This window comes from Lampetra fluviatilis, chromosome 13 (genome assembly GCF_964198595.1).
Source record: "Lampetra fluviatilis chromosome 13, kcLamFluv1.1, whole genome shotgun sequence".
Taxonomy (NCBI): domain Eukaryota; kingdom Metazoa; phylum Chordata; class Hyperoartia; order Petromyzontiformes; family Petromyzontidae; genus Lampetra; species Lampetra fluviatilis.
In genome coordinates this window covers 588,941-599,847 of record NC_136287.1, presented here as the reverse complement: position 1 = coordinate 599,847, position 10,907 = coordinate 588,941, and the positions used below count along the sequence as shown (strand labels likewise).

Genomic DNA, 10,907 nt, shown 5'->3' with positions numbered 1-10,907 from the left:
GTGCCAGGCTATGTGCACCTTGAGGCCACGTGAAGTGCCGATGGCTCGCCGCTGGCATGAGGTCACAGGACAGAGCCAGGAGTCCATGGGTGACTGACAGATGCACCCGCTGTTCTCTCCACTGTTCCAGCTTGCTGCGTTTTAGCGACCCGGCGCTCCGCTCGTTGTTGTGAGCGTCGCTCCTCTGCCCTTCGCAGTTGCTGGAGGGCGACTGCCTCCAACTGCCCAGTCGCGTCCTTCACGAGCCTCCTCCACAGAGGCCGATCTTGACACTGCTGGTGCCAGTCGTCGGCAAGTCCACTCAGCTCCACGTCCTCCTGTACCACATCACTCCATCTCTTCTCTAGCCCGTGCCGCGCCCGTTTAGCCCTCTCTGTCCGGGCAAACAAGCTGCTTGGGCATGCGGGCGACATGACCCAGCCAACCCAGCCTATGTCCAGATATTTCAAGGGTATGTGAGCTCGATACAGTCATCATGTCTGGTTAAACCCAGGGTAGACCGTAGGCAGGCTAGCCTGAATGTTTCAAATCGGCGTTTCGCAAGTATCGAAAATCGAGGGTATAACTGTGGCCGAGAAGACCCGGAGCTTCGTGTGGAGCGTCAGGCCACACAGCGTTATGCTGCTGATGAAAAAATATATCGATCGCACGACCTCCGCTGCCATAGAGGCCGTCCATGAATGACGTCACGCACCTAGGGAGGGGGGGGTCAGACATTTGTGGCGATGTGTGACGAGGGGGGGGTGAGAAATGTGACGTCACATCAAAATGCGCAACTTTAAATAAATATAGACAACACGTTCTACTTAATTCAACAGGACCCTGCGGGGTGGGCTGGTAGGAACGAATAACCAAAGAATATAAACATAATGTATTATTACACTTGTTTAGCCAGGAAAGCCCCACTGAGTCTCAAGGTTATTGTAGGGTCCTGCCAAGTGTTTGCAGTAGGGGGCGATGTTGCTACACCGAATCGGACGATAAGAAGGGAGAGTTTGAGGCCTAGTTCTAGGCTTTAGGCCTAGCTGTAGGCTTTAGGCCGCTGTGAGTTAATTTTTAATTTAAATATTTTAATTATTTATGTAAAAGCTTGTAAATTAAATGTTTCTATTTAAAAACATCAGGGAATGTAACATTGTGAAACATTAACTCCCTTTCACACACGCGGGGGTGCGATACGAAGGGAGAGTTTGAGGCCTACTTCTAGGCTTTAGGCCTAGCTGTAGGCTTTAGGCCGCTGTGAGTTAATTTTTAATTTAAATGTTTTATTTATTAATGTAAAAGCTTTAAATATAAATGTTTCTATTTAAAAACATCATGGAATGTTACATTGTTAAACATTAACTCCCTTTCACACACGCGGGGGTACGATACGAAGGGAGAGTTTGAGGCCTAGTTCTAGGCTTTAGGCCTAGCTGTAGGCTTTAGGCCGCTGTGAGTTAATTTTTAATGTAAATGTTTTAATTAAAAGCTATCTCAGGGAATTATAAGGGAATGTTACACTTGTTTAGCCAGGAAAAACGTTTTAATTAAAAGCTATCTCAGGGAATTATAAGGGAATGTTACACTTGTTTAGCCAGGAAAGCGTCACTGAGTCTAAAGGTTTTTGTAGGGTCCTGCCAAGTGTTTGCAGTAGGGGGCGATTTTGCTACACCTAATCGGACATCGGACGGACGGACGGATGGACGATATAATCTAATGTAGGCTGGTTCACTTCGTTCCTACCAGTAATAGACTTTTTAATAAATGTTTTCTCCTACAACATCAGAGTCCAGCGGCACATTAAATACGCACTACAATGACAATAGTTTAAAGCGATTTGAAGCATGTTTTATTTGGGGGGGGGGGGGCAGATCTTTGTGACGCCGTGTGACGAGGGGGGGGGGGGTCAAAAATCGTTCAAAATTGCGTGACGTCATTTATGGACGGCCCCTTACCAGAACTGGTCATAATCACTCTGCCCAGCTATGGAAACTTACCAACTGCTTCCTTAACTGCCCCCACAACTCCTGGGTCTGCCCACCATCATAAGGTCCTTAGTGATGTATGTGTAGGGCTCGAGTATAGCGCGCCACGCATCCCCCGCCTCTGTTGCTATGCGAGCAAGCACAGTACAGTGGGGTGATGTGAGGTAATGGTTGTTGTTGTGACTTTAGGCGAAGTGGGTGGTTAAGGGTTGAAACAGGTGTCAGGGTAGCCGGGAGGACACAGGCCAGTGATTGGCTGGAAAGGTAATTGGGCATTAGCTGGCGTCGCTCCGGCGGCGAAAACAAGGCCACGTGACACGGGGGGCCAGGGGGTGAGCGATAAGCGGGGGTAGAGATAATTAGGGAGATTAATTGGTGTGGGGATATAAGCCAGAGCGCAACGGAGAGAAGGGAGTCCTGTACGAGTCGGCGTCGTGGATGGAGCTGCAGTAACGGTGCCCGGGGAGTCGCAGAGCAAGTGATAGTAGAGTAAAGCGTAGAGAGACAGTGTTAGTAGAGTAAAGCGTAGAGAGACAGTGTTAGTAGAGTAAAGCGTAGAGATACAGTGTTAGTAGAGTAAAGCACGGAGAGACAGTGGTAGCGAGAACGCAGTGAGCAACCAGGGTAGCCATGCATCGGAAGGATGCAGAGTAGGATAAACCGTAGAGACGACAAGCGTAGCGACAGTGAGGTAGAGAGACGCGGAGCGACGCAGAGTGAGGGCACGGAGAGACGCCGAGCGGTGGCGCAGCAGAGAGACGCGGAGCGGAGCGAGGCCGCGCCGAGACGCGGAGCGGTTGCGCGGCGAAGGTGGACTCTAAGAGGAAAATAAAGAGGAGAGAAAGACAACCCTTGAACGAGTCCTACAACTGGTGTCAGAAGTGATAACGGACCTGCACCGAGATGTCCAAGAAAGTCATGAAGAAAAAGAACTTACCGGCAGCCTCGTCGGCGGAGAGCAGCGATGCGGACGTGATACCTCCATCAGGAGCGGAGGCCCCCGCATCGCCGGAGGACGTGACGGAGCAAGCACCGCCGCACGACGAGGTCGACACGCACGACGAGGAGGAGCCGAGCCCGCTGCACGTGTGGAGAGCTGCGATGGCGGCGTGGGAGGCCAGGATGACGGTGCTCGCGCAAGAATTTGATCGAGTTCTGCGGTCAATGCGGGAAGCGCCGACGGGATTGGATCCACAGCCGCAAGACCTCGTTACATCTGCGGGGGCTGACGGCGCGGCTGGATCTCCCGAGGCGCCAGGTGCGCCGCTGGACGAGGAGGAGGAACCGGAGTCGCTGGCCTCGAGCACGCCACGTTGGCTGCACGTGGAACGCTTCGAGGTCCCGGTCGGCGACTGGACGGCGTTTACACGACGATTTCGGGCAGCGTATGAGTCGCTCGGGTGGACGGAGGCTCAAGCGCTACGGGCGCTGCCAACGGCTATGGATGACGACGCGTTGGCGACGTTTTACGGTCTCCCTCGAGGGGTTCGCTTGTCCTTGCCAGAGATATTTGCGGCGATGCAGAAGATTTACGAACCTCGCTCGGTTGCCAAGTGCAAGTTTCAATTGAGGCGACAGGCGGAAGGAGAATCTCCCCTCACGTATCGCAGTGCGCTGTTGACTCTTGGCCAAGCGGCTTACCCGGCAATGGACGAAGCGACCCTTGATTCTTTGGCCCAGGAGAAGCTGTTGCAGATGGCGAAGGAGCTACAAGTCGTCCTCTCACTTCCCAGTGACAACGAGGATCACGGGTCATCCTTGCAGCTTGCCAGGAACATCCAGGTCAACCTGGATCTTCGTGACGAGCCATCGGCAGGGCCATCTCGGCCCCTGGTGGTGGGCGTTGGATCAGACGGTGGTCTACCGGAGGGAGAGCTGACGCCGCTGACGGCAGCGGCCGCACGACCACCGTTGAGCCCACACCGCCGCTCGGATGCGGGCGGACGTGGCGGTCTGTCACGCTGCTACGAGTGCTGGTGGCGAGGACACTTCGCGCGGGACTGCTGGAGACGGAGACGCGTCTTCCCACATTCATCGGGACCCTACAATCGGGGATTCTACCCAGCGCAGGATTACCAGGCGAGTCGCGACACATGCAATACACGGCCGTATCCTACACCTCACCCATCCGCGTCGATACATAATGTTGATCCCCCTTCGTATGATGCTCAAGGTAATGCGGTATGGGGTGCGTTGGCTCATCGTGTTTTGGGAGCTGCGCCGGGTTCGTCGGATGTGATGGCGTTTGTTCAAGGGATTCAAATTCGGGTTATTGTTGACACGGGGGCATCCGCGATGCTTATTTCTTTGCACACCTTCCGATTGCTCTCTGCTTCGGCCCATGTTTTGGAACCGGTGGAGGGCCCGTGTAAAGCGTCAAATGGGGGTAGTTTGGGAATTATGGGTCGTATATTAGCAACGATACAGGTCGGGGAGGTGTGTGTAACGGGGTACATTTTGGTTTCGTCTGTTCTGGCTGTGCCGTGTTTATTGGGCACGGATTTTTTGCAAAAGATGCCGATTAAGATTTGGATTGAAAGGGGACAGTTGGAATTGCCATCAGGGAAGTGCATACAATTTTTGGGTACTTCATTTAAATTTGCTCGTGTCAACGCTGTGGTCCAGGCGATGGTTAGCCGCACGGTGCGCGTTTCGCCTGCAACGCAGATGCTTGTCCCATTGAAATTGAAAAAGGGGCTGTCAGTAGGTAACTTGAAGGAGGGTATATTATTGTTACCTTCAAATGCCGTGTCACGAATGCCCTCTTTGGTAGGGGCTTTTACGATGGTGCCAGCGACGGCCGAACCGTTTATTCATATCGTAAACACGGGGCATGAGCCGGTCGTTATTCAGGAAGGGACCACGCTGGCACACGCGTCAGTCGAACGAGGTTCGGAAAGCCATGTGTGTTTGGCAGCGGGGGGGGGGGGGGGGGGGGGGGGGTAACACGCTGCCGCGACCGGAGGAGGAACCGAGCTGGTTTCGCGAATTGTATGAAGGTAACGACGATTTGACACCCGAGCAGCGGACGCGGTTAAGGGAGTTGCTTTGGGAATTTAGGGATGTGTTTAGCTCGGGGAAGTTTGACGTCGGTCGTATGACCTTGTTGCAACATCACATTGACACTAGAGATGCGGCCCCTGTCCGATTGAATCTTCACTGGGTGAGCCCGCTAGAGAAGGATTGCATTCGGAGGACGGTTGACGAGATGTTGCAACAGGATATTGTATCCCCTTCGTCCAGCCCATGGGGAGCCCCGATCGTGTTGGTAAAAAAGAGGGACGGCTCTCTGCTATTTTGTGTAGATTACCGGAAATTGAATAAAGTTTCGGTGGCGGATGCTTATCCGCTTCCGCGCATTGACGACTCATTGGACGCATTGTCCGGCGCTACATTTTTTTCCACATTAGACCTCTTATCGGGCTTTTGGCAATTGTCCTTGGACGAGGCATCTAAACCGAAGACGGTTTTTCGCACGCCGCAAGGATTGTTTCACTTTAATGTATTGCCGATGGGGCTGCACTCCGCACCAGCCACTTTTCAATGACTGATGGAGCTGGTGTTGACGGGATTGCAGTGGGAGTTGTGTTTGATTTACCTGGACGACGTCATTGTGTTCAGTAAGGATTTTGAGGGACATTTGCAGCGGCTGCGAGCTGTGTTTGGCAGGGTAAGGGGCGCCAATTTGAAGTTTAAACCCCAAAAGTGTCATCTGTTGCGAACTTCCATTAAATATCTTGGTCATGTGGTCAGCGAAGCGGGGGTCGCAACGGATCCGGAGAAAACTAGTTGTGTTCGTGCGTGGCCAGTGCCTAAAACGGTGTCGGAAGTACGCAGCTTCGTGGGCTTTGCGTCATATTATCGGCGATTTGTTAAGAATTTTGCTACGATTGCGAGTCCACTGCACACGCTCACTGCTAAGGGTAAAAAGTTTCTATGGGGTGTTGAGGAGCAGCGTTCATTTGAAATGCTCCGGGACGCGTTGGCGGACGCACCGCCGCTCGGGTATCCAAATTTTGCGGAAATGTTTACGTTGGACACGGATGCCAGTGACACGGGCATCGGAGCTGTGTTGTCGCAAACGATTAACGGTGTTGAAAGGGTCTTCGCGTATATGGCAGCCGGGTACTATCCCCGGCGGAACAAAGGTATTGCGTAACGCGCAGGGAATTGTTGGCGATTGTTCATTTTGTGCAGTTGTATCGACCATACTTGTACGGGCGACAGTTTTTGGTCCGCACCAACCACGCGGCATTGCAGTACTCCTTGCGGATCGATCAACCCTCGGGCCAAATGGCCTGCTGGCTTGAGGTCCTGCAGGGATACTCATTTACGGTCCAGCACAGGAAGGGTACGCGTCACGTTAACGCGGATGCTCTGTCCCGGTTGCCTCAGGCATCGGGCTCGTGTCGGTGCTCCGAGGGATCGCCGCGTTGTGGGCCGCCGCTGCAGAGCGAGCCGAGAATGGCCGCTGCAGCTAATTCAAACCGGGTTGACGAGACACTGGATACTGAGCCTGGGTTGTTGGGTTTGTCACGGGGGCGTTGGGTGCGGTTGCAAATAGACGATCCGTCGCTTACCAGGATGAGGCTACGGGCCTCTCGCTCCAAACAGTCGGATGATCGGCCTTTTCTCCGACTCATTGACCACCTCCTGGTCAGATGGGATGTCGTCTTACAGAAATTTTGTATAGTGGTGCCGCTGTCTTTACGAGGGAAACTCATTTCCGACACGCACGCGCGGTTGATACACTTGGGGGAGAAGAAAACCGCTTTGACTTTAAGTAATGATTTCTATTGGCCGGGGTTGCAGAATGACGTTCATTTGTACGTTAAAGCTTGTCACGAGTGCGCACGGCGGAAGGCGCCAGCCCAGCCATATCGGGTACCATTGCAATCGATACGTGTTTCGCGGGTTAACGAAATTGTGGCCCTTGATATTTTGGGACCGTTTCCCGTTACCCCGCGGGGTCACAAATACTTGCTCGTGGGGGTCGAATACTTAACTCGGTGGCCTATGGCATGGCTGTTAGTGGACCAATCAGCGGGATCAATTGTGGAGGCCTTTCTGCAGGGTTACATTTTCGATAAAGGGGCCCCGGAGCACCTGCTTACAGACCAGCGAAAAAAATTTTCGTCCCGCCTTTTGGAGGAGGTGTGTGACGCATTGGGTACAAGAAAAATCTGGACATCCCCATACCACCCGCAAACCGACGGGATGGTCGAGCGTCTTCATCGAACATTGACATCTATGTTGTGCCAGCAGGTTAATTCGGCTCAGACGGATTGGGATTTACATGTCCCGGCGGCTTTGGCCGCTTATAGATTGGCCCCACACGCTTCTACAGGATATTCGCCCTTTTATCTGATGTATGGGCGTGAACCAGAAGCCCCGGCCTTGGTCAGGCTGGGTGTGAAATCTAAGAGCAAGTCGCCAGTGGTGGCTGTCCCCATGCGCGAGTCATTGGATCAGTTGAACGAGGCCAGGGAGGCTTCGCTGCGGAATACGGAATGAAGGCAGGTAGCTAATGAGCGTCTGCACGGGGGGCAGCCTCCATGGGAACCATGGCAAGTGGGGGACAAGGCTTGGTTACATTGTCCGATGGTGCCGGTGGGCACGTCACCAAAGTTCCACCGGCCCTGGCAGGGGCCCGTTGAGATTGTGGAAGTTCGTCGGGATCAAAGTGTAAGGATTCGCTACGGTCGACGGTTGTGGCACATTCACCCGTCACGATTGAAAAGATATGTTGTGCCATATGATGCGTCATCTCCAATCCTGGGACGGCCTGTATTGGATGTGTCCGACGAGTGTCCTGGGGGGCGATGGGAAGATGCACCTCAGCGGTTTACCCCCCGTGTGCCTGCAGGAACACCATCTTTGAAGCGACGTACACGCCAGGACGCACAAGGCTGTGGGTGGCTCTCGTCGAGAGATGGACAGGGGGATGGAGATGGACACACGGTTCGGGCAGAACGCTGCCCTGTGGCCACGGACGGGGATGCCCTAGCCCCTGTTCCATTGAGTCGGGGAGACGGACCGGCCGCGGGAACACGTTCACGACGATTAACTTTTACTTAAATTCCTGGGACTCGGGGTTGTATATATATTGTGCATCTGTTGAACTTTTCGTGTACTGTGGGTTTCGCGTTTCGCGTTGTTTTAGCCGGGACGGCTAGTTTTTTTCACAGGGGAGGGGGTGATGTAGGGCTCGAGTATAGCGCGCCACGCATCCCCCGCCTCTGTTGCTATGCGAGCAAGCACAGTACAGTGGGGTGATGTGAGGTAATGGTTGTTGTTGTGACTTTAGGCGAAGTGGGTGGTTAAGGGTTGAAACAGGTGTCAGGGTAGCCGGGAGGACACAGGCCAGTGATTGGCTGGAAAGGTAATTGGGCATTAGCTGGCGTCGCTCCGGCGGCGAAAACAAGGCCACGTGACACGGGGGGGGGGGGGGGGGCAGGGGGCGAGCGATAAGCGGGGGGTAGAGATAATTAGGGAGATTAATTGGTGTGGGGATATAAGCCAGAGCGCAACGGAGAGAAGGGAGTCCTGTACGAGTCGGCGTCGTGGATGGAGCTGCAGTAACGGTGCCCGGGGAGTCGCAGAGCAAGTGATAGTAGAGTAAAGCGTAGAGAGACAGTGTTAGTAGAGTAAAGCGTAGAGAGACAGTGTTAGTAGAGTAAAGCGTAGAGAGACAGTGTTAGTAGAGTAAAGCGTAGAGAGACAGTGTTAGTAGAGTAAAGCACGGGGAGACAGTGGTAGCGAGAACGCAGTGAGCAACCAGGGTAGCCATGCATCGGAAGGATGCAGAGTAGGAGAAACCGTAGAGACGACAAGCGTAGCGACAGTGAGGTAGAGAGACGCGGAGCGACGCGGAGTGAGGGCACGGAGAGACGCGGAGCGGTGGCGCAGCAGAGAGACGCGGAGCGGAGCGAGGCCGCGCCGAGACGCGGAGCGGTGGTGCGGCGAAGGTGGACTCTAAGAGGAAAATAAAGAAGAGAGAAAGACAACCCTTGTACGAGTCCTACATATGTATGTTGAACTTCGTTTGCACCGAAAGGAGGGGACAACCAAAAGCCCAGGCCTACTGATGGTGTCACAGGCCTTGACCAGGTCAATGAAGCAGAGATGTAGGTCCTGTTGAAATCCCTTACACCACTGCTGCAGCAGACAGAAAGACAACATGGCATCTGTGCAGGACCGCCCCGGGCTGAAACCACATGGGGGACTCTGCAAGGCTCTCCTCGGCGTGCCGGGCAGGGCGACGTTCACGAATTCTTGCCAGGACCTTTCCCTGCCTTACACTGAGGGGTGAGATGGTCAAGGGACTAGGGCAGGGGTCTGCAACCTTTAAGACATAAAGAGCCACTTGGACCCGTTTCCGAAGGAAAAAATAAACTGGGAGCCGCAAAACCATTGCAACATTAAAAACAAATATAACACTGCATATATTGTTTCTTACCTTATTGCTATATACAGGATCGTGCAGTCAGCTGTCAATCTGAATAAAAAAAGGACTTTTTCACTTAACAATGTAAAATATATTTTTGCAAATTAATAGCTAAATTACCTGGTTAATGGGATTTTTGCTCCTGAACCTCAGTGCACAGTGTCTGCACATCAGGGCTGTAAGACGTCACCTTCATTTTCACACAGGCTTGCAAGCTGTCATCTGTGAGGCGTGATCGATGTTTGTTTTTAATATAGTTCATGTTGGAGAAGACCTGCTCACATACATATGTGGAGCCGAAGATCGACAGGACTCCAAATGCATACTTTTTCATGTTTATATAAGTGTTGGGGATGGCATTCCATGTTTCGAATACAAGTTTGTCCTGTTTGGGAAGGTTTTCAATATCACTCCATTTATGATTCTGAGCCAGAATGGCCTTCTGACGGGCAACATCCTCAAGAGTAGCGGTCAAGCATTTGAACTTGGACACCCATATATCTTTGTCGGCTATATCGGCCAGTTCCATCTCAAGATCAGGTTGACTTACACCTGCAAATGCAGTCATATTCAATAGGGATGGATCGATCGCCAGGGGAGTGACAGGGAAGGATAATGTCGTTTTTTCCTCTCTGAACTCACAGAATCGTTTCCCAAACGAACTTTGCATTGTGGTGATTGCAGACTTGAAATATTCCAAATTTATCGTATCATGACTTTGTTTGAACTCTCTCAAAGAGGGAAAGTGAGACAGTGTACCTCTCTGTAAATCTTTGACAAACACTGTCAACTTGCGCTCGAATGCCAAAACCTCCTCCAGCATGTGCAGGGCTGTGCCTCCTTTCCCCTGAAGGGTTGTATTTAGCGTGTTTAGATGTGCTGTCATGTCTACCATAAAATGTAATTTTTCCAGCCACTCTGGCTGTTCCAGCTCAGCAAAGGTGAGCTCTTTGCTGCCCAGGAAGGTTTTTACTTCTTCCAAACATGTGACAAAGCAACGGCAACGTTATTGCCTGTCACCGGGCGGGCAGTGTGGAGCGGAGCGGCGACCTGTCAGCAGCGGCAACGCCAGAGCAGGTGTCACAGTGCGCCTCCTCCCCTCGCTAGCATCCGCCCCGGAGCCGCGGTCAAGGTTCAAAAGAGCCGCATGCGGCTCCGGAGCCGCAGGTTGCCGACCCCTGGACTAGGGGTATAGTTAGTGAGGGTTATGGATAGCGTTGTGGTAGGGTAACGTCGTAGTCAAATGGTAAATGTATGCTTGTTGACGTAGCCAACCGTGCAAATCGGAGGTATGCAGAAGGACAAAACTAAACACAAAAGCAGTTCAAAAGAAATGTGGGTTTACTTCCATCATACCGATGTGCTGAAGTAGTAGCTAATTGGCACGTTTTGTACACATGACAAACCTTACTGATTGGCATTCGGGTGGTGGTGAGTTAACGACACATTTATTTTTACGTGCTCGAACCAAAAACCCTTTATTATTAATCATA

The 10,907-nt window shown here is 52.5% G+C and overlaps 1 protein-coding gene across 1 annotated transcript in view; it reads left to right on the top strand.

Moving 5' to 3' along the window:
• The first annotated feature begins 1,895 nt into the window (after positions 1 to 1,895).
• LOC144935371 (uncharacterized) overlaps positions 1,896 to 10,907 on the top strand; it is a 16,313-nt gene continuing 7,301 nt past the window's right edge. The window contains exon 1 of the mRNA XM_078861944.1: positions 1,896 to 4,046. Within this exon, the coding sequence (XP_078718070.1) occupies positions 2,871 to 4,046 (1,176 nt within the window). The 5' untranslated portion in view covers positions 1,896 to 2,870. The remainder of the gene's footprint in view (positions 4,047 to 10,907) is intronic.